Source organism: Schistocerca piceifrons, chromosome X (genome assembly GCF_021461385.2).
Source record: "Schistocerca piceifrons isolate TAMUIC-IGC-003096 chromosome X, iqSchPice1.1, whole genome shotgun sequence".
In the NCBI taxonomy this organism is placed as follows: domain Eukaryota; kingdom Metazoa; phylum Arthropoda; class Insecta; order Orthoptera; family Acrididae; genus Schistocerca; species Schistocerca piceifrons.
In genome coordinates, this window is record NC_060149.1 from 199,374,097 (window position 1) to 199,398,568 (window position 24,472).

The window sequence follows — 24,472 nt, forward strand, 5'->3', positions numbered from 1 at the left end:
AATCATTCCCTAGAACGAGTGAAGTGGCAGGAGTAAGACACTGGACACTTATGTGAGAAGACTATACAAATCCAGTGTTTGGTAAAGAGAGCACTTACCGACTCGCAACAAATTTTAGGCATAATTTTTATCTAACTGTGGTATCGACCAAAGATGGCAGTTGCCAGACCACAGTCGGCATCACCCATCGACGCCATAGGCATTAGAGATGTTTCGCACAATCCACAACAACGAACGAGAGGGGCTGAAGAACACACAACGCAGCATGTCATTCTCGATGGAGAGAAGTCTTCCGAAGTAAGAGTGATTTCAGGTGTGCCGCAGGGGAGTGTCGTAGGACCGTTGCTATTCACAATATACATAAATGACCTTGTGGATGACATCGGAAGTTCATTGAGGCTTTTTGCGGATGATGCTGTGGTATATCAAGAGGTTGTACAATGGAAAATTGTACTGAAATGCAGGAGGATCTGCAGCGAATTGACGCATGGTGCAGGGAATGGCAACTGAATCTCAATGTAGACAAGTGCAATGTGCTGTGAATACATAGAAAGAAAGATCCTTTATCATTTAGCTACAATATAGCAGGTCAGCAACTGGAAGCAGTTAATTCCATAAATTATTTGGGAGTACGCATTAGGAGTGATTTAAAATGGAATGATCGTATGAAGTTGATCGTCGGTAAAGCAGATGCCAGACTGAGATTCATTGGAAGAATTCTAAGGAAATGCAGTCCGAAAACAAAAGAAGTAGGTTACAGTACGCTTGTTCGCCCACTGCTTGAATACTGCTCAGCAGTGTGGGATCCGTACCAGATAGGGTTGATAGAAGAGATAGAGAAGATCCAATGGAGAGCAGCGCGCTTCGTTACAGGATCATTTAGTAATCACAAAAGCATTACGGAGATGATAGATAAACTCCAGTGGAAGACTGTGCAGGAGAGATGCTCAGTAGCTCGGTACGGGCTTTTGTTGAAGTTTCGAGAACATACCTTTACCGAGGAGTCATGCAGCATATTGCTCCCTCGTACGTATATCTCGCAAAGATACCATGAGGATAAAATCAGAGAGATTAGAGCCCACACAGAGGCATACCGACAATCCTCCTTTCCACGAACAATACGAGCCTGGAATAGAAGGGAGAACCGATAGAGGTACTCAAGGTACCCTCCGCCACACACTGTCAGTTGGCTTGCGGAGTATGGATGTAGATGTAGATGTAGAACCAAAATGTAGCCATCATTTTCAAGGAAACAGAATGTGGAATCATCCAGAAACACTATCCAATGACATTCCTGTCCCGAAAGACGTCATTCCCGCAGATCTGTCCTGCAATGCCATTCAGGTGAAGTGTCGATCTTCTTGAGAAGTGGTCTGGCTGGTGTAACCTGACCCACATTGTCATGTTCTATGGCCTTATGTGAACCATTCCACTCACATCCATTGCATTGCCAAAACACATCATCCCACACAAGCAGCAATTTCCTGGATGGATGCATCACATTTCCTCATGCCAATAATGTGCCCTCTTTCAAATTCATTGACTTGACAGTACAGTTCACGTGCATGTCTGTGAGGCATCCTGCATGTCTGCTCAAGTCACACTGATCCATTACCTTGAGTTTACAGTGCTGTTAGGTAGTTCTCATGGCAGAGGTGTAGGCCAGCAGTTGCAGGAAGTGCTGGGGAGTGAGTACCAGGTCACCAGCATTGTGAAGCCTAATGCAGGGTTGGCTCAGGTGACTGTTAACATAGGGGGGTTATGTAGGGATTTTACTAAAGAGGATCAGGTAGTGATTCTGGGTGGGGCTGGTAATAATATTGATAGGAATGGGGAGTATAACATAGATGGTGACCTGGAAAAGATAGCCGCTCAGACTGGCAACACGAATGTGCATTTCGTGGAACTGTTTCAACGTCACGATCGGCCTCATCTTAATACAGCCGTCAGGGGTAATAACATGAGACTTGGGGGTGTGCTGATGACAGAAAGCATGGGTCACATTTCAGTGGTGTCGGTGGAGTCTATCAGCAGGAGGGGTTTCACTAGACATGGCTTGCACCTCAACAGGTATGGGAAGAGGAGGTTGGCAAACCTTATAGTTGACAGCATAGGTGGGGTTGGTGGGATCACTCATTGGAAAATTCCTGCAGTAGTGAGTGTTAGAGCTGCACCTTTTTTAGATTGAAGTGAGCTGATAGGTATTCCTGCTTAAGGGAAGTCTCTCTAACAAGGGAATCACTTTTGACAAAGCTTAGGTATCCGAGTAATGAGGGAATTAGTATATTTCATCAAAATATACAAGGTATTAGAGATAAAGTTAGTGAACTGCTTATAGATGTTGACTCTGAAATTATTGGTATATCTGAACACTTCTTAAATAAGAAGATAATTCAGAGGCTTCCTTTACCAGGATACAGGTTGGCTGGCAGCTTTTCGAGGAGCTCTTTGTGGTGTGGGGGAGTAGCCATGTATGTGAAAAACGGCATCCCATTTGAGTCAATTGATGTTTCAAAGTACTGCACCGAAGAGGTGTTTGAATGTTGCGCAGGTGTGGTTAAATTTAACGAAGCTGAACTTCTAACTGTTGTTATTTATAGATCCCCAGACTCTGATTTTACAACATTTTTGCTAAAGCTAGAGGAGGTTCTTGGTTCAATTTATAGGAAATACAAAAAATTAGTTATATGTGGTGACTTCAATATTAATTGTACAAGTGATTGTGCAAGGAAGAGGATGCTGGTAGTCCTCTTTAATTCATATAATCTTATGCAAACCGTATTCTTTCCAACGAGAGTGCAAGGGAACAGTAGAACAACCACAGACAACATTTTTGTTCATTCATCATTACTAGAAAGGCATTCTGTTAGCAAAAAGGTGAATGGCCTTTCAAATCACGATGCACAAATTTTAACTTTAAAAGATTTTTGTGCTGCAACACATGTTAAATATAGTCATCAGCTGTTCAGGAAAGCTGATCCAGTTGCTGTAGAGACCTTTGTAAACCTTATAAAGGAACAAGAGTGGCAAGATGTTTATAGCGCTGATACAGTAGACGATAAATATAATGCTTTTCTCAAGACTTTTCTCATGCTCTTTGAAAGTTGCTTTCCGTTAGAACGTTTAAAACAGGGTACTAGCACAAACAGGCAGCCTGGGTGGCTGACTAGAGGGATAAGAATATCTTGTAGAACAAAGTGGCAGCTATATCAAAACGTTAGAAACAGTCAAAATCTAAATGCAGCAGCCCATTACAAACAGTATTGTAAGGTGCTTAAAAATGTTATTAGGAAGGCAAAAAGTATGTGGTATGCAGATAGAATAGCTAAGTCTCAGGATAAAATTAAAACCATATGGTCAGTCTTAAAGGAAGTTGCTGGTCTGCAGAGACAGGTCGAGGATATAGAATCAGTGCGTAGTGGGAATGTCCGTGTTACTGATTAGTCGGATATATGTACAGTATTTAATAATCACTTTCTGAATATAGCAGGTGAACTAAATAGAAACCTAGTCCCAACAGGGAATCATATAGCGCTCTTAGAAAAAAGTTTTCCGAGACTGTTACCTGAAATGCTCCTCCATGATAAGGACAAGAGGGAGATTGAGTTAATAATTAAATCACTAAAGACCAAGAACTCTCATGGATATGACGGGGTATCTAGCAGAATACTGAGGTATTGTTCTATGTGTGTTAGCCCAGTTCTCAGCCATATCTGTAACTTTTCCTTTAGGAGTGGTCGGTTTCCTGACCGATTAAAGTACTCGGTAGTGAAGCCACTTTATAAAAAGGGATACATTGATAATGTTGACAATTTTAGACCTATTTCTATGCCATCGGTGTTTGCTAAAGTTATCGAGAAGGTTGTATATACAAGGTTACTGGAGCATTTAAATTCACATAATTTGCTGTCAAATGTTCAGTTTGGTTTTAGAAATGGTTTAACAACTGAAAATGCTATATTCTCTTTTCTCTATGAGGTTTTGGACGGATTAAATAAAAGGTTGCGAACACTAGGTGTTTTCTTTGATTTAACGAAGACTTTTGACTGTGTTGACCACAAAATATGACTGCAGAAGTTGGACCATTATGGAGTAGGGGGAGTAGCTTACAATTGGTTCGCCTCTTACTTTAAGAACAGAAAGCAGAGGGTAATTCTCCGCAATATTGAGAGTGGTAGTGATGTTCAGTCCCAATGGGGCACTGTTAAGTGGGGCGTTCCCCAAGGGTCGGTGCTGGGGCCACTGCTGTTTCTTATTTATATAAATGATATGCCTTCTAGTATTACAGGTGATTCAAAAATATTTCGGTTTGCTGATGACACCAGCTTGATAGTGAAGGATCTTGTGTGTAATATTGAAACAGTAACAAATAATGTAGTTCATGAAATAAGTTCGTGGCTTGTGGAAAATAATTTTATGCTAAATCACAGTAAGACTCAGTTTTTACAGTTTCTAACTCACAATTCAACAAGAACCGATATTTTGATCAGACAGAATGGGCATATTATAAGCGAGACGGGACAGTTCAAGTTCCTAGGCGTTCAGATAGATAGTAAGCTGTTGTGGAAAGCCCATGTCCAGGATCTTGTTCAGAAGCTAAATGCTGCTATATTTACCATTAGAACAGTATCTGAAATAAGTGACACTTCAACACAAAAAGTAGTCTACTTCGCATATATTCATACGCTTATGTCGTATGGTATTATTTTTTGGGGTACTTCTTACGATTCAAAAAGGGTATTCTTGGCTCAAAAACGGGCTGTTCGAGCTGTATGTGGTGTAAGTTCGAGAACCTCTTGTCGACCCCTATTCAAAAATCTGGGAATTCTGACATTGCCCTCACAGTATATATTTTCTTTAATGTCGTTTGTTGTTAGCAATATTAGCCTATTTCCAAGAGTTAGCAGCTTTCACTCAGTTAATACTAGGCAGAAATCAAATCTGCATGTAGAATGCACTTCCTTGACTCTTGTGCAGAAAGGAGTGCAGTATTCTGCTGCATCAATTTTCAATAAGCTGCCACAAGAACTCAAAAATCTTAGCAGTAGCCCAAACTCTTTTAAGTCTAAACTGAAGGGTTTCCTTATGGCTCACTCCTTCTATTCTGTCGAGGAGCTCCTGGAAGAGCTAAAAAATTAAGCAAATTCCAGTGCTACATTGTTGATTTTCTTAATTTAAACTTACAACTTGTCACCTGAATATGTTTTTTTATATTTCATTGTATCTGTTTATAATATCGTGTTATAATTTCATGTATTGACTCGTTCCATGACCATGGAGACTTCTCCTTAATTTGGTCCCACGGAACAATAAATAAATAAATACCCTGAGTTTTCCATGTAAGTTTGTTAGTCGTTTTGTTACATGTGGTTCTAAATGGAGAAGTTTCATTCAATATTTCCAGAAAGCTACTTAAAAATTTGTTAAAGTTACTTTAACTTGAAATATAGCTATTGTAAGGCCATTGAACATCACTGAACTTATTTCTAAATGTAACTGAATATTATTCATTGAAATTCCTTTTCATATGGCTTTTGTTACATCAAATTTCTTTGCTAACTTTTAGTAGTTTAATGAATAATGCGGAGTGGCCAGAGATTCCTAAAGCTAAGCAAAATTTAGAAACATCTTCAAATACATACTTTGTTAGAATATTATCAATAGTGGTCGTTGACTGTGCATTTACTCTAGTGGGTTGCGTGAAGCCGAAGTTTTTTTATTAAGTCAGTGAATTTGAACATATCATTGCCTTCAACTAAGATCTTAACATTTGAAGTCAGCAGCTGTTACTCTCTTTTCCCTCTTTTCTTTACTAAGATTTTCAAGCAGGTAATGAAATTTCACCAGAAGAGCTTCAATTGTAGCTCTCTCTCTCTCTCTCTCTCTCTCTCTCTCTCTCTCTCTCTCTCTATATATATATATATATATATATATAGAGAGAGAGAGAGAGAGAGAGAGAGAGAGAGAGAGAGAGAGAGAGAGAGAGAAACATTCCACGTGGGAAAAATATACCTAAAAACAAAGATGATGTGACTTACCAAGCGAAAGCGCTGGCAGGTCGATAGACACACAAACATACACACAAAATTCAAGCTTTCGCAACCAACGGTTGCTTCATCAGGAAAGAGGGAAGGAGAGGGAAAGACGAAAGGATGTGGGTTTTAAGGGTAAGGACTCATTCCAATCCCGGGAGCGGAAAGACTTACCTTAGGAGGAAAAAAAGGACAGGTATACACTCACAAACACACCCCTATCCAACCGCACATACACAGACACAAGCAGACATTTGTAAAGGCCTTTATATATATATATATATATATATATATATATATATATATATATATATATATATATATATATATATGTCTGCTTGTGTCTGTATATGTGTGGATGGATATGTGTGTGTGTGTGCGAGTGTATACCCATCCTTTTTTCCCCCTAAGGTAAGTCTTTCCGCTCCCGGGATTGGAATGACTCCGTACCCTCTCCCTTAAAACCCACTTCCTTTCGTCTTTCCCTCTCCTTCCCTCTTTCCTGATGAGGCAACAGTTTGTTGCGAAAGCTTGAATTTTGTGTGTATGTATGTGTCTGTTTGTGTTTCTATCGACCTGCCAGCGCTTTCGTATGGTAAGTCACATCATCTATACTGAGCAAATAACTTTGATATTTCTACAATCAGATAGAATAATTTGCAATTTGTCCACTTTATCACTTTTGTTTGAAAAGTCAGCACTCTTGATGGACTCTGACATACTGATATCAAATGTGTATCTATCTCCCAATGGGGATCTTTCAATCACTTCCTTGAAACACTATCATGTAAACTTTTGCTAATATGTGGAGATATTAATGCCATCTTCCTTAAACCTCGGAAAAACAAAGATGTAGATAAACACCACCACTCAATTGAAATCATTAACACATGTTACAGTGACCACGAAGTCCAAATGCTAACGGTGAATTTAAATTGCAGAAAGCAATGTCTATAATAACTGTAATGCAAAGGTAATCTAATGATGATAAATGCAAAGGCAATTTAATGATGAAGTACAAGGCTTATTTATTATCTTTTAACCACTGACAACTGGACAGAGGTATATGAAGGAAACGATTTTAACAGCATGCTAAGTTCATTTCATGAAACACTTCTCCATTATTTCAATATTCCATTTCCATTAAAGTCAAGGAAAACTGGAAACTAAGTTCACAAAGTCATGAGTGACAAATGGGATAACAATCTCCAGCCAAAACAAGTCCTACATGAAGAACAACATAAAATACCATGAAGCTGAGGATAAGTTTACAATATAGTGTAAGTCTTACTGTGCTATCTACAAAAAAGTAATTCAACAAGCAAAAAAATTTATAACAATAAATTAATAAAAGAATCTAATAATAAAATGAAAGGAAAATGGGAAATTGCGAAATATGAAACTCACAACAAGCAAGATACTATAAAAAAGGACTTCAAAAGTTAAATCTAAACAATGAGTTGACTTCAATGTTTCACTAAAATAGCTGGAAACCCAATGAGGAAGAACTGCCATAGAGCAAGTACTCAACACCCAACACATTTGGAAATCATAAAAGCATCAATGTTTCTCTACAAAGCCTCAAACACTGAAGTGCTCAAAGCTGTAAACAAGACTAAAAAATAAATACTTCAGTGGCAGTGACAGCATACCAGATTTAAGAAATGTGGGGAATACACTGTAGAAACACTAATCCATAAATTAATGCATCCCTTAGTAATGGAGTTTTCCTTGATGACCTAAAGGTTGCTAAAGTTACCCCCCCCCCTTCCTCCTCCATAAAAAGGAACCTGAAAATCTGTAGTTAATTACAAGCATGAAGCACAATTAACACATTTTCAAAAATGTTTGAGAAACTGTTTTACACCAGATTGGAAAGAGTTATTAACAGATTCTTTTTAATATCAAAGCAACAGTATAGGGCGGGAAAAGCAAAAATAACAACCACAGCAGTGAATGAATATCTCAACACAACCTTAAAACCATTTAATTTCTTCAAATGACTTCTGTGTGTGTGTGTGTGTGTGTGTTTTTTTCTTTTTTTTTTTTTCATCTGTGTAAAGCCTTTGATAGTACTGATGACACCAAACTCCTTAGTAAGCTAGCTAATAAAGGCCCTAAAGGAATTGCAAACCAATGGTTAGAATTACAACTTTCAAACACAATACTAAATGTTGAAATGAAATTTGAAAAAAAGAATAATAATGTTCATCTGTGTACTTCACTCTCCTCCGAGATAGATACAGTGTACCACAATGCTCCATTCTGCGGCCCATACTATTTCTGCCATATACTGATGACATAAACACCAAGTTTACTTCACAGTATATTAGACTATTTGCTGATGACACACATATTCTGTTAACAGGTACAAAGATTACCATGACCAAAAGATTAAACCACTTATGTCATCACTAAGTGAATGGTTCAATGAGAACAATCTCATTATAAATGAATAGAAAACAATGCACATTAGTTTCAGTCTCTCATCTCAAAAGCAAGAAATCCCTAGAATGCTCTTAAGCAAGCAAGAGATGTCTGATGTAAGCTCTGTTAAGTTTCTTGGTGTATGGCTTGAGGAAAATCTTAAATGGAACACTCAAATCAAATCAACTATATCTCAAATATGCTGTCAACTGTGTGCTTATATTCTAAGGGTGCTTAGCAAATCAGTCACCAAATTGGCTCTTACACAAGTATATTATTCTTACTTTCACCTCATGTTATAGTGTGGAATCATATTTTGAGGAACTCACCCTGAAGTAGAGATATCTTCAAAATGCTAAAAAAGGCAATGTCACTGCCATCTGTTTGTATTTATAATATTATATCATTTGTTAAGACCTACCTATTAAACAAAGACACATTCATAGCTGCGAAACAAGATAGCAATCTCACCTAAATACGATTCGGCCCAGACCAACTGGTTACCAGAAATTCATCCTACACATTGAGATATGGAAATAGAAAGAAGAAACATGCCAAGAGCTTTCACATATAAATTTTTTAAAAAAAGTTCTTTTTGAGCAACACTTTTACACAGAAAATTATTTTTTTGAGAAAGGTGATAAATGTTAAGCACCATATTATACAGCATGTACAATGTGATGTGTCTTACTTTCTTGTAATATTGCATAGACTTTCATGTAACAAAACTGTAACAAATAAATTGTAAAACTTATTTGTAAAAATGTATACTTGACTTGACCAATACCATACGTACAAATTGTACAATACTGTGATATCTTGGATCAACATCACTGTGATATCTTGGATCAATACAATACAATACAATACAATATTCTTGTCGCATCTACAGCCAAATTCTATAATTATCTAGACAACATTTCAGTAGTCCATCATCTTCAGGTGAGAACACTTTTTGCTACTCTCACTGGAACTGATTTGTACTGTGAACAGGGGCCCTGTCATGAATGGTGCAAGTTGTTTGCCTAACCTACGTTTTTCCATAATGGCATTGACTACAGGCTCCACAGGTACTGACTCAAATGCCTCAAGGGTCACATTTGACAATGCAATCTGACCAAAGCTTTCCACACCTTCCCAATCAACTTGATGCAGGCAACAATGTTGAAGTGATATTTCCAAAACTCTCTCAGTAGTTTCAAGCAACTCAAAGCAATGCTCGGAGAGTGCTTTAGTGCAGAGCTTCTTAAAGGTAGAAATAATCTACTGGTCCACTGGTCCATATGCTAGAGTAACGCTGTGCTGTTGCGAGGCAGAAATTGGATCCTGATGAATCGAAATTCTTCACGGAGGTGGTCTTGTAGGCCAGGAGAATGGGCAGGAGCATTGTCCATAACAAGCAAGACATGGAGTGGCAGATTCATCTCAAGCAAATATTTTTTCACTGAAGAACCAAACACTTCATTGATCCAATCACAAAAAAGGTCATGGGTCATCCAAGTCTTGTTGCTGGACCTCCACATCATTTTTAACCTGCTCTTCTGGACTTTAGGCCTTCGTGAAGGCTCGTGTAGTTCCTGAATGGTAAACAAGCAGTGGTTTAATTTTCAAATCTCTGCTTGCATTGGCAAAGAATAGCAGTGTGAGACAGTCTTTCATTGGCTTGTGACTGGGCAATGCATTCTCCTCTGCTGTTATGAAGGTACACTTCAGCATCTTTTTCCTGAATAGACCTGTCTCGTCACAATTAAAAAATATGTTGCAGCAGATAACACTCAGAATCTATGAGCATCTTGAACTTGCTGATAAAGTTCTCTGCTGCCTGTGTGTCGGAGCTGGCTACTTTGCCATGCCTCCCAATGCTGTGGAGGCCGGTTCTTCTCTTAAACTTCTCGAATCACCCACTGTTTCCCTTAAACATTTCTGCAGCTGCTGATGACCCTAAACCTACTGAATGAGGTCAGCGAAAATCATTCTCGCCTTTTCGGAAATGATGTTCTCATTCATAGTGTCACCTTGCAATTGCTTTTCATTTATCCATATAAGGAGCAATCTTTTGACATTACTTAGAATACGAAACCATTGTTTAGATACTCTTGTCACTCCCTTTGAAGCATCTATGTCCTTAATCTTGTCCTTGGTCTTGAGGATAGTGCAAATAGTTGATATAGACCGATTGTATGTGCTTGCTGAATCAGCATTTTTCAATGATTTTACATTTTATTTCTCTTGTGTCGTCATCTCGTGGCTTTCTCTTTGGGGCATTTCTACTAAGGTTATTAAAATGTGCAGACAAAAAAAATGATGTGAACACAAAAAATGTGTGGTCACAAGCTGCACTAAGATGGTAGCAGAAAGAGTGCTAAACCCAGATTGCAGTAAATACTAAAGACATTGTTAATATGCCACTGCTGGACAATGAAATGTGTTCATATAGTTGAGCATATCCCCCACTGCATGGCTGGTGTTGTCACATTAAATCATTGTCACATGTTATGCGAAACATCATTCATTAACTGAGTCATTTTTTTACAATTTATTTTGCACGTTACTTGCCCAATGTAATGAAAAGACACACCCTTATTGAATTTTACACACTAATGTTTTATCAGTTTGTGCCAGATATTATTTCTCACATGGTTCTCAGTTCTAAATGCAATTTTCTCATTGGGTCATCATATTATTCGGGCTATCTTGTGTGGGACAGGCCATACATATGGTAGAACAGCAACTTCAATTTTATTACTTTTTGCTCTAATATTCTATAACTTTATTCCTCTATTATTGTTGTTATTCAGAGTTTTCACTTTTTCTTTGTATTTTTTGCCAACTATGTTGGCATGATTACTGTTATTACGTGCTATGTATAGAAGTATATCTAGCTGATAAGTTCTATTCTCTTCAGACATGAGTCCGCATTAACCTATCAATAATTGCTGTTGCGTGTGTATCACAATGAAGCATGAATGATGATGTCTGTGGTAGAAATTTTCCAATATATGCTGAAAGCACAGGTCAAGTGCAGACTCTTTCCTGTGAGATAATATATAACTCTTTTGGCAGTTAGCAGTTCTTCAGAGGAAGTGGTAGCAGGACTCAACATAATGTTGAGTACATCAGACTTCAACCGATCAAGAATGTTTCAGAGAACTGAGTGGTGAGGTTGTTTATAGCTTCATTTTATAGTGTCTGATGTGATGACAGGTAAAGGCAGCAAAATTTCACCTTGCAAGGAAGATACACTGTGAGACCACCTACTTGCATGCTAGTGTAGTGGAGAAGAGGCACCTACGGTGCGTGTTATTAATATAGATAAACACACAATCTTCAGCTGCCCTCTCCAACCCCCAGTTGTTGTTGTTTTTCAGAGTCTATTACTCATGGAGGCATCAGATTATTGCAAATGAATCTTGAAGGTCGAAATGCAAGAGCCTGGTTTATGGTAGAAAATTCAGTTGTTCTGCATGTATTGTAAATCCTACAGGGCTACACTGGAGAAGAGCCACCTTAGCAGTAAACTATTTCTCTATGATTTACTTTCCTGGTGTCCTGGAAACTTCCACAGCTGGTAAAAGGGGGAGTAAGAATGCTTGGTGTTGTTGGTGAGAAGCTGAATTGTTCATCTGATGATAGATTAAAATAACTGGAATTGTGAGGAAATAAAAGCAGAGAGTTTAAATTTCATTGAATTCTTAATGTTCTGGACATTATTTAGAACGAAATTTCCTGACAGATTAAAAATGTGAGCAGGACCAAGAACCGATTAAAAATGTGAGCAAGACCAAGAATCGAACTCGGGGCCTTTGCCTTTCACACTCCACCAATACCTCATCTCTTATCCTCCAAACTTCACAGAAGTTTTGCTATGTAACATGCAGGACTAGCACTCCTGGAAGAAAGGATATTGTGGGGTCATTAGACTCAGCCACAGCTTGGGAGATGTTTCCTGGATGAATTTTTCACCCTGCAGCTGAGTGTGCGCTGATATGAAACTTCCTGGTTCGGGAACTCATTTGGTAGAGCACTTCCCACAAAAGGCAGAGGTCCCAAGTTTGAGTCTCGGTCCAGCACATAGTTTTAGTGTTCTAGGAAGTTTCAAATCAGTACACACTCTGCTACAGAGTGAAACAATCATTCTGGAATTATTTAGAATGGTTACACTTTTAATTGCATACATGTGAAATCACCACATTACATTCTATTGAACATTACTGCAGATCATTCCCTCCCCCCTTTCCCTTTATGAGAGAATAATCTACAGGTAATGTTATAAGCAAGCGCTGGAAGATTTAAGAAAACATGCAAGTGCATTCATGAAGTTAATCTTCCTGTTACTTTCTATCTAAAATCATAATGGAATTAATTCTTAAATTCTAGATAGAGTACTCAAAGTACCATATCACACTGGGCTTTACCTGATTAAGTAGCAGAGTTCCTCCCTGTGCAGTTGGTATCATTGCCGCTTGATTTGTTTGACCAATGACGACTTGAGTTCCTGCTGTACTGTGATTCTGTGTATGTAAACCTAACAAAATAGAGCACAATGATAGAACGCAATTATATCATAATCACAATCTTTCTTACATAAAAATTAATACATTAAATCACAATAAATGAAAAAACATTTACACATTTTGCTTCTATTTTGGAGGACAATCATAATGACAATTTCAATGACAATGATGAAGATGACAGTGATAATAAGGAAGGAAGGAAGGAAGGAAGGAAAATTAAGGTGCAATGTTTTGTTGATGCCACTCTCATTAGTGATGGGGCATAAACTTGTATCGAAGGAAGATAGTGAAGGAAATAGGCTGTCCCATTTTTAAAGGAATCTTTCTGGCATTTGCCTTAAGCAATTTAGAGAAATGATGAAAAACCTAAATCTGTATGGCTGGATGGATGAATGACAGTCCAATGTCTTATCACTGCAGCATCTTGCTCTCAGTATGATTAAAGACAGCCATTAATAAGATGAGTGTACTTAAAAAGTTTAAAATTTTCAACTGAAATTCATAAAGCATGAACACGCTTTCACATATAAGCATACACACTTACACCAGTGATAAAAAGAATACAACAAAATCCCTTTTTAATGAATCTACGAGAACCTACACATTTTTTCCTTAAATGGGGGTTTTACCAGAGTACCAGCCTTTTTAGGTGTGTTATTTAATTATGAAATTACCAAAATGTTATGCTACAAATTTAAATGCAGCAGGTATATAATTATTACACTTTTCACACAACATTTATTTTTTTTTAAATCAAGAAGCCTTCTTCATTTCGTACTTTCAGCATATTGTACTGAAAGAAGACACTCCAGTTTGTTGATACAGTATAAGTTACAACTGATTCACCTACACTAAAAAAAGGAATGAAATTCTCGATGTTTTCAATTATTTGCACAGCAGCAGCAAAACTTGGTGCAATGGCCTTCATTTCTTCTTCAAAAAACCACAACCACCACCACCACCACCACCACCACCACCACCACCACTGCTGCTGCCGTCACTGTCATAATTATCATCACCACCAGCTCCTACCTAAGCGTTCCTTCGCAACCATTTCACACATTTCACTTGCCTCAATCTCAGATGTGGAGGTCTGGACATCATCATCACAACAAATTCCTGGAACATTCCATTTTCATGCATGTCAGTGATAAAACTCCATTCTTCTCCTGGAACGTCATGATTAACAGCAACTGGTGTACCACAACCAGCCTTTGTGAAGTAATTTAACACAGGCTGTTGTGTTATAGAATTCCAGGCAGTCTCCAAAGAGACTATACTAATGCCACTGTCAAACCCCTATTTACAAAAGATGATAGGAGATAAGTCAATAACTGCTGATATGTTTCACTGCTAACATCGTTTTCCGAGATTCCTGGGAAGGTGATGTATTCTACAATAGTATCTCCTTGAGCAACAATGTAATATCCTCCGCAAATCACAGTTTGGGATTCAGAAGAGTTGCTCTACTAAGAATGCAATTTACATGTTCACTTAGCAAATTTTACAGGCATTAAATAATAAAACAGCACGAGCTCGAATTTTCTGCAGCTTCTCCAAGGCATTTGAGTGTGTGAAAGACAATATTCTCCTAGATAAATTGAAGTTTTGTGGTGTTACTGGTACAGCCAAACAATGGATGATGCCATATTTAATCAAAAGAATGCAGAAAGTTCTACTCAGTAATTCAAACAATATAGTCCAGGGGTGTAATTCCAACTGGGGATAAATCACCTACAGAGTTCTCTAAGGCTCAATCTTAAATCCACTGCTGTTCCTCCTGTAAACGATCTTCCATCTTATTTACAAAAAGTATAATTGGTTCGTTCCGCAGATGACACTGTTACTGTAATCGATCCAAGCACACATACGGAAACAGAAGACATGCTAAAAATGTTCTTAAAAGTATCACTGACTCATTTTCTGTGAATGGTCTCACCCTCAATTTTTAAAAAGACACAAGATATTCAGTTCTGCACATACAGGGGTACACACCAATGATAAATGTAACACATGGTGATGAAATAATAAATGGGGTGGAAGCTTCAATATTCTTGAGTGTCCATACTGACAAGAATTTAAACTGGAAAAAGTACATGTTAAAACTCCTAAAACAATTTAGTTCAGCCACATTTGCACTTAAGAGTAATTCTTGGGGAGAGACAAATGAATATGTTGACATATTTTCATTCAACAATGTCACGTGGAAGAACGTTCTGGGGTAACTCATCTTTAAAAAAGAACATTTTCGTAGCTCAAAAATGTGACATAAGAATAATATGTGGCGGTGCTCACCCACAATCACCCTGTAGACATCTGTTGAAGTAGTTGGGTATTCTGACTACTGCTTCACAGTAAATTTATTCTCTCATGAAATCTGCTGTAAATAATCTACCACAGTTTTGAAGGAACAATGACATACATAATTAAAACACCAGACGGAAAAATGACATTCGTTACTCCACATAAAGGTTGTCTTTAGCACAAAAAGAAGTGCACAATGTTGCAACTAAAATCTCTGTTACTTACTCAGTGATATAAAATGTCTGGCAGACCAGCAAGGGATGCAGAGTGTGTAAGGTCAATAGTAAGTACAATTTTCCTTCCTGCTGCACCCAACAGCCTGAAAAAATGTCATAAAAATTTCCAGGCACTGCTGTTATATTCAAAATTACAATGCAGTTACTTTCTTTTTCTTTCTTTCTTTGCTGAAACACCTGCAAATTTTACATTTTCCTATCATTGAAGTCTGGAGGCAACTTATCACTTCCATCACTATTAAAACATCATAGTGTCATCCTTTCTTTACCTTTTTTTTTACCTCTATGCCCTTTTCCTCTAATTACAGAGTATGATTTTGTGTGAAGTGAATTATAAAAAAGACACCAGTTTCATCAGTGCTGAAAATGTCCAAGGGCCAATAACCCTGTATCAATCGTGGAAATGTAGTGTTCATCCAATAGCTTACACACTCTTTGACCTCAGCCTTATTCTCTCTCTCTCTCTCTCTCTCTCTCTCTCTCTCTCTCTCTCTCTCTCTCCTTTTTATCCAACCAACCATTCAATGCACTGAAACTTGACAACACTGATCTTCAATATGATTTCACGAGTTTTCTGCTGCAAGACATTTCTGCTTATAGGAATGCTGCAGTTTTTCATTACTTGAAACTACTTTGAAATCCATCTCTTTAATGTAGATACATGAATGTTCTTCCTTTCTGGTTCCACAGGTATCTTTAGCTTCGGCATTTTGAAATGCCTTTTTCTTTTCTTTCTTTTTTTCTTTCTTTCTTTTCTTTTTTTTTTCTTTTATGTGGCACACATGTAGACAGCACTAAATCATAGTTATTCACCATGTTCAAATGATTTAATGATTTTTGTTACAATTATCATCGACATCATGGGCAGCTGTCAGCTTTTGCTGAAGTGCAGGCTTCCAACATTTACAGGCCACAACTCCACAAAAATAAAATTGATAACTTTGGCACTTTAATACACAAACAAGTACTTTTCGAGCTTTGTAGACTCATTGACTGTGACATCAAACCACATAATGTAAACTGCATGGAAATTATTTCCAATTCATTCAACCCATCTACTAGGGCAACTGAGCCATTACCATTTATTGCATCACACGACACAAAGTATGATTTCTGTGTCATGTGAAATGGGAAGAAATCTGAAACTGACTAGGACATGTTATGAAAACATAAACACTGCATTTCAATTTGCAGAATGTTTCATGTTTATTTCTTAAATGTCAACTTTTTCTTAAAGCAGGGAATATTTGTTAAAATTATGATTTACTTAAAAGTGGGTTCATTAATTTGTGGTACTGTACCAAGTGAGGAATACCTAATAAAACGAGATCAGTGGCATACTTGTGCGTTTTACATGTCCTATTTGTGTCAGCTGTGTCATATTTTGAACGTCAATCCATGTACATGTGTTTAATCTTGTCCTTAAATTGTTTATTCAAACAGATGTACAGTGGTTGCACAATTGATATCGCCCCACCAGGAATTACTGCAAAATCAGTTTTGCTTTCAAATAATTTTTGTTTTACTGCAGGTGGCCTGCATACCCATCTAACACCAGCAGACTGCATAAATCAAGCATTGCGCCAGAACGATGATTCCTCCAAAAACCACCCACTTTATCTGCTCGTAAAGTTACAGATTTTGAAAGCACTTCTGATGTTGGTAGAGTCTTTTACTTGAAAACTATGAATGGGAGCAATTTATGTCCACTTGCTGTTTTCACCCCTTGACATAAGAATATTTGTATCTTTCTCTCCTGTGGTGTCAACTGTATAATTTGACGGCATGTCAAAATATACGAGAGTTTGGTCAGCATTCCCTATCTGGCCAAGAAGTTACTGGTTTTCAGTGTGCCACTTGATTATGAAGCACTGAAATTTCACAAGTTTTTCTTCATAATCTTTCAGCAGCTTCTACACAATTGAAGTTCGCCTCTGAAGTGAATGCTTCATAAAAAGACCAATCCAGTTGCAGCTAACCTTAATTTTTTTTTTATTTTTTGAACTAGAGCAATTTCATGTTCCTTAATTTTTAAAATTTCAGTGTTCACAGGTGGGCATTTCTGATGCTGTTCCTTAACAAATTCATTTAAAATTACTGCAACAGCATAATACCACCCATATTTTGGCCCACTAAAGGCTTTTGTGTGACTAGTACACTGCAGTCGCCCATGTCTGAAATTACTTTCATGAATTCCATATAGGAGATCTGCAGCATTATTAGCACTTTTTCCTGTAAAAGAAATAACTTCCTTCTTGGATCTGGCACTACAATGAAAGTGTTTCATTGTAGTTCACTGACACATGCACTTTGCAAAATTCAAAGAAACAATATGTGAAATCAGAATGAGCCACAGCTTACCAACTCATGCATCAATCCTAAAGCTTTAAGCATTTTTGGTATTTGCATTAAGAAATTTATTTTTGTTGCTATGAATTATTTGAAAGGATGCTACATTCAAAGATGAATTCCTATTTTCTTGGGGTGGGGGGGGAGTACACCCATCTTCTACCCTTTTTTTACTAACATAGAAGTTTTACACCAGTATTTAGCTTTGAACCCTGCAAAGCATGCCTATGTAGCACTGCTTATATTCAATGGAAAAAGTTAGCTGTGGTGGCTGGCTCCTAGCGCCATGTTTCACAACTCCCACTTGCTTTGCATTTGATCGATTCTAAGCCCTAGGCTGCTATTTGGATCTCAAAAACTGGAAAAAAAGTGTGGCTCAGATTCGGGTATATACAGTAGTTTCTTAAGTGAAATTACAAATAGTTCCAACTGTAAATGTTATGTTAAAAACATTTCCGACCACGAAAAGACAACCCTGTATCATTTAAGACTGCCACAGTCACACTGTGATAAAACTAGTGCTGGTCGCTTGAGATCATGAAGCCTATTGACACACAGGCAGCTTCTAGACAGTGATCTAAAAGTACTTACTACCCCATTAGGGGTTTCCTGCAGTGAACACTAAAAGAAAATAACCTGTGGCTCACATTTTGACATGATAGTATCTCACTCGTGAAATGAAACTGCCTTGAATTTTGGAGGAGACTAGTGATCTTGATAGGCAAAATTTGCACTCGTCCTTTTCAATTTATTTGAACAGATGGAATGAATGAAATAATTCAAAAACTGCAACCAAGACTGCACATTCTACATTTTATTTATCTTATTCACTTTAAACACCCCTCACAACTTTTAACAAACAGGAATTTGACAATATAAACCTGGCAAAACAATTTGTAAGATGGTGTCAACATTTATCACAGTGGTATCTTGCAACAGACAAGGATTAGTGTTCTACTCAGTTACCTGTGCACCGATTCTTCCAGGTGTAGTCAGTTCACAGATAGATTAAAATACTCTTAAATAAAACCTCTTTTATAAAAAGGGAGACATCATGTAGAAAATTATTTTACAAATCTGTTCTCTGGCAAGACTCGACAAGGCCACGACCAACTGCCTGTCCCATCCTCGCTAAATTAGACTGGTTTTTTAAGCTGTAATGCCATGTAAATGTAAATGTCGTGTGACTAGGGCCTCTTTTCAGGTAGACCGTTCGCTGGGTGCAAGTCTTTCGATTTGATACCACTTCAGCGACTTGCGTGCCAATGGGGATGAAATGATGATGATGATGATTAGGACAACACAACACCCAGTCTCTGAGCAGAGAAAATCTCCCACCCAGCTGGGAATCGAACCCGGGTCCTTAGGATTGACATTCTGTTGCACTGACTACTCAGTTACTGGGGCGGACGCAGTGCCATGCCATATTCAGTACCATTAGTAAAAGTGATCCACAGACAAATAAAAACCACCACCACTACTTCCCTTCTGTGCCCAACAATTAACCTTTTCTTTATTGCCAATCTCTTTTTATCTGCATCACAATTCCTCTATTTGCTATCTCTGATTATATAATAGGGTTATTCGTAAGTACCTCCAGGGTTTCAGAAGTTGATTATGCAAAAACCACATGACATACAAAAAATACCCACACATTAGTGGCTAGACCATTTCTCCAAGTTTTTAACTCACATTTTACAGTTGCTAAATATGGACACAGTTTTTGATTCGGCAAATGTCAAGGTGTGCGTGGAATTCATTGACATTGCTGCTGTACGCCACCATGAAAGATGTCAGACCTGGAAATCTGTTCATTCAGCTGGCTATCTGCAGGCGCGAAATAATTCGATGCAAAAATATGATCTTTTTATTTTGTTCCAAAGTACACAGAATTCACATTAGGATGACAAAAAAGTTCTAGTTGGGGAATGATGGATCAGCCACAAACTGTTTAACTGTTTTATTTCAGTGCATTAACTGGTTTTGGGCTACCATGCCCCTATTTAGATGGCTAATATTTTCAGTTACAAAGATGTTTTGGTCAACAGTATGTCATCTGCTCCCACACAGCACAAAAATATATGAGTATTTATCGCCAGTTTATAAGTTGTTTCATTAATAAAAACACATTGAAAGTGTCTGCAATTATTTAGATATAATGTGAAATAGTTGTGTTCACTTACATAAGTTCCAATTTGTTTTGTTGTAGTCCACATGGTTTTCCAGATCACTATCTACTGGAACTTATGTGAACACAAATATTTCACATTATGTATTTATAAATGCAAGCACTTCAGCATGTTTTTATTAATGAAATATAAAGTGGCACTACCTACTCAAATCTTTTTGTGCAGTGTGAGAGCAGATGACACACTGTTGATCAAAACATCTATGTAAATAAAGATATTAGCAATCTGAATATGGGCATGGTAGTCCTGAACTGGTTATGGCACTAAAACAAAACATTTAAGAAATATTTGTGACCAGTTGTGTCATTCGCCAAGTATAATAAACGGTCACAGCATTCACAAGATACAACATGGATAAAATTAAGTAGTTTTAAATGTTTACAGTAATAATAATGCTGGTAAAATCACTTGCACATCTGAGATAACACATCACCGCTGAAAGTGCTTCCCACAAATCCACATATTAGTGTTGTAACATGTTTTCAATGTCAAATGAGAGGTTTCTTTGAGCATTTCTTCTGGATTTCTTCAAGAAATGGAGGAAGGGATACTCCAACACACCAGTTTGCGGTTAATATTCTGGCTACTTGCAGTATGACAGTGGAAATTTGTCCACTTTTGGAAAAAAACTGTGTATCATTCCTTTTTCCCATGTATCTTGATATCTTTACTTTTAATGGACGTTCTAAGGAAATGAAGAGACACAACTGCTGTTTTCATTTGGTTGGTTACTCCTGGAAGCAATATTGCAAGTTAGATCATTGTACAAGGGTTATCGGAAACTTGCACATGCATTCCTGCCACTGTGGCTTATCAGTTTCCCGTGCAATAAAGATGTATCTCATTCAGCTATTCCCTAAAAGATACCCATCAGTAAATTACTGGATTATTACAAACATTTAAATAGTTTTGAGGAATGCAATGGTGATATACAAACACAAATGTCTTCTTTGTCTTTTATATGTTACAAAATATAAACTATCCACCTTCTTATATAAAAGGCACTCACATGAAAAAACATATACTGTTTTGTTTTCTGTTTAGCACTAATAATACAGTGAAGAATACAGTTATTGTAAGTGCATTTATTTGAAGAAGAAACAACAGTGTTACTTGTTGTATAAAAAAACATTTCAAATTATTACAAAAATATAGGCAGTACTGGGTGAGGAAGACTAAAAATGCCTAGCTCTGGGGAGAGGAGATTGAAATACAAGTGGAGGTAGCTTCTTGTTCTGTTACCAGAGGCTCTCTCATCCTAGCAGTGACTGAGGGAAGTACAAGGAGAGAGTCTTTTGCAGTTTGTTCACAAGTCTTTACAAAGATAGAAAAAGTGCATAGCAAGATGACAGGCTCAGAAATTTTGGAAACACTATATGGAGCTCCAGAATCGGAAATAGAAGATACTGACAGAGAAGATTCGTACTATCCAGACAGAAGTATGAGTGATTAATCAGGTACACATGTGCTTCCATTGTCTGTACAGCAAGCAGCTCATTCTTGTGTTCTGTATTGTGAGCAACATTCACGTCTTCATTTCAATTTGTGACTTCCGAGTGCTTCTCCATTCAGACAAAGGTATAGACTATCAGTAACTATCTGTAGTAATGGTAGTGCGAGTCTCTCGAAGGAGAGTGAGCAAAATTGGTTCTAACTACACGATCAGCCAGAGCACCCAGTTTTCCAGAGAGAAATGGATGCAGCTTTACATCTGTCAGGGCTCTAGCCAGTAGTATGTGTTTATTTCCTGTATGTCATGTAGTTTTCACACAGATGCCACTGAGCATTGTGACTACTGTATTTGTCTCTTTGACAACTGCTTGATTTCATCATCATCATCTTGGACAGTTTCCAGCCACTGGCTGGGTCTGTCGGGAACACAAGCCTCTCCACCGTGTTCTGTCTTTCCACCATTCCCCCTCTTCCACCTTCGTCCAGTTCTCTCCTCTTCTCATCACACATTCCTTCACTCCCTTCAGCCATCTATCTCTTGGTCTTCCTCTGGGCCTCTTCCCCTCCAGTTGCAGATCAAACATCCTCTTTGGAATTCTTCCCTCATCCATTCTCTTCATGTGTCCATACCACTGCAGTCTTGATTTTTCTATCCTGTCCTGTACTGGTTCCTCCTTTAGTCTTTCCCTCACATACAAATTTCGCAATCTGTCTCGTCTTGTTACACCCAACCTGCTCCTCTGGAACTTCATTTCACTAGCCTGTATTCTACTTTTGTCGCTTTTGTGCATTACCCATGTCTCACTTCCGTATGTCAATATGGGGACAAAGTAGGTTCGGTATATAATTCCCTTGGATTTCTGTGGCACCTCCTTGCTCCAAATAAGCCCCCTAATGCATTTGTAGAACTGCCCTGCTTTTCTGCATCTTTCATTTATTTCCATTGCGTTTCCCCCCTTACTTTCAATCACGCTTCCCAGGTACTTGAAGTTCTCTACCACTTGTAGTTTTTCCCCTCCACAAGTTATATCCACATTTGGCCTATTCTTCTTCCTTGTTGTGACGATTATTTCACTTTTCTTTGCAGAGAAATGCATTCCATATTGTGCTGCCGTTGCCTCCCATGCATCTAACTGCTCTTGCACCTCCTTCACGCAATTTCCCCATAACATCAGGTCATCGGCAAAAAGCACTGCTTTCATTTTATGATCTCCAATTGCATCTGATACTTGCTGTAGGATTTCATCCATAACAATAATAAACAATAAAGGCGAAAGTGCACTTCCCTGTCGCAGCCCATTTTCCAGCTTGAACCATGCAGTACGTTCCCTCCCCACTTTCACACAACTCTCACTTCCCTCATACATTTTTCTGACTTTTCGTGTAATCTCTTCATCTATCCCTTTTGCGTTCAGCACATCCCAGAGCTTGTCCCTACAGATACTGTCATACGCCTTCTCAATATCCAAAAAGGCCATGATTAAGTCCTTCCCGTACTCATAGTGCCTTTCCTGCAGTTGCCTTACCGCAAATATGAGGTCCGTTGTTGATCTTCCCGGTCTGAAACCGTACTGCTCCTCTTGCAGTCTACTTTCAATACTGCTTCTTATTCTCTTCTCCAGCATCTTTTCATAGATTTTTCCACAGTGGCATAGCAGGGTGATTCCTCTGTAGTTCTCACATCTCCTTTTATCCCCTTTCTTGAAGATCGGGACTATAATTCCTTTCTTCCAATCCTCAGGAATTCTGTTCTCCTTCCACACCACCCTCAGCACTCTGTATAGCCACTGGGTTCCTACTTCTCCTGCTGCTCGTATCATATCCACTGTTACTTCGTCCCAACCTGGTGCCTTGCCCCCTTTCATCCTCTTTATGGCTTCTTCCACTTCATTCCAAGTTAGATCATCAATTTCCCCACTATTATAATCGTCTGCTGCCTTAGGCTCTCCATCGCTGTTAGTTACCTGCTTGGCAGCATTCAACAGATCTTCAAAGTACTCCTTCCAAATCTTTTTGAGCTCATGCATTTCCTCCACAACTCTTCCATTATTATCCATGATCCTCAGGCACTCGCTTCTGTCATTCCTCTTATTTCTTACCATGGTGTAAAGTACTTTTTTGTTCCCTTCACTGTCCTCTTCTAACATTCTTGTCCATTTTTCCATCCACTTCTTCTTCTCCGCCCTTACTATGGTCTGTGCCGCTTTCTTGCTTTCCTTATATTTTACCCTAGCTTCCTCTGTTCGGGTCTGGAACCATTCTCTGAAGGCTTTGTTCTTTCGAAGTACTGCCTCTTTACATATGTTGTTCCACCATGGGGTTTCCCTACTTCTCCTCTTTGTGCTAGTTCTTCCACACACAGTCTCAGCTGCCTCAACTAGAGCCCTCTTAAAATCGCCCCATTCTTCTTCCACTGTTCTCTGATCTTCCTTTGGCAGCTTCTTCCTGATCAGTGTCTGGTACTGGGTCCTCCGTTCATCCTCTTTCAGCATCCATGTCTTCAACCTTTTCTCCTGTATATCTGTTGCCCTCCTATCTTTTTTCTCTCTTAGGGTGGCTACCAACAGCCGATGGTCGCTGTCTAAGGCCTCAGATGGTATGACCTTAACATCTGTGAGGCTGCTCATCATCTGCCTATCCACTAGTACATAGTCTACTACTGAAGTTTGGGACCAGTCCCCACTCTACCAAGTTATTTTGTGACTACTCCTCTTCTTGTACCACGAATTTGCGATCGCCAGCCCATTCCTCTTGCAGAATTCCAGCAACAATTTTCCTTCTCTATTTCGGTTCCCCCAGCCCTCTGGTCCCATTATCTCCTCAAATCCTTTCCTGTCTGTGCCAACATGTGCATTGAGGTCCCCTATTATAATCTGATTTCCTCCATTTAGCTGCTTTTGCATGTCATCTTCAAATTCCTCCTTCTCCTTTTTTGTACACCCCACCTGTGGGGCATATGCTTGGATGAT

General features: G+C 38.4%; 1 protein-coding gene across 1 annotated transcript in view; it reads right to left on the reverse strand.

Moving 5' to 3' along the window:
• The window catches only part of LOC124722247 (serine-rich adhesin for platelets-like), a 218,441-nt gene that overhangs the window by 159,862 nt on the left and 34,107 nt on the right, over positions 1-24,472 (reverse strand). Inside the window, exon 6 of the mRNA XM_047247437.1 lies at positions 12,875-12,984. Coding sequence (XP_047103393.1) covers positions 12,875-12,984 — 110 coding nt within the window. The remainder of the gene's footprint in view (positions 1-12,874; positions 12,985-24,472) is intronic.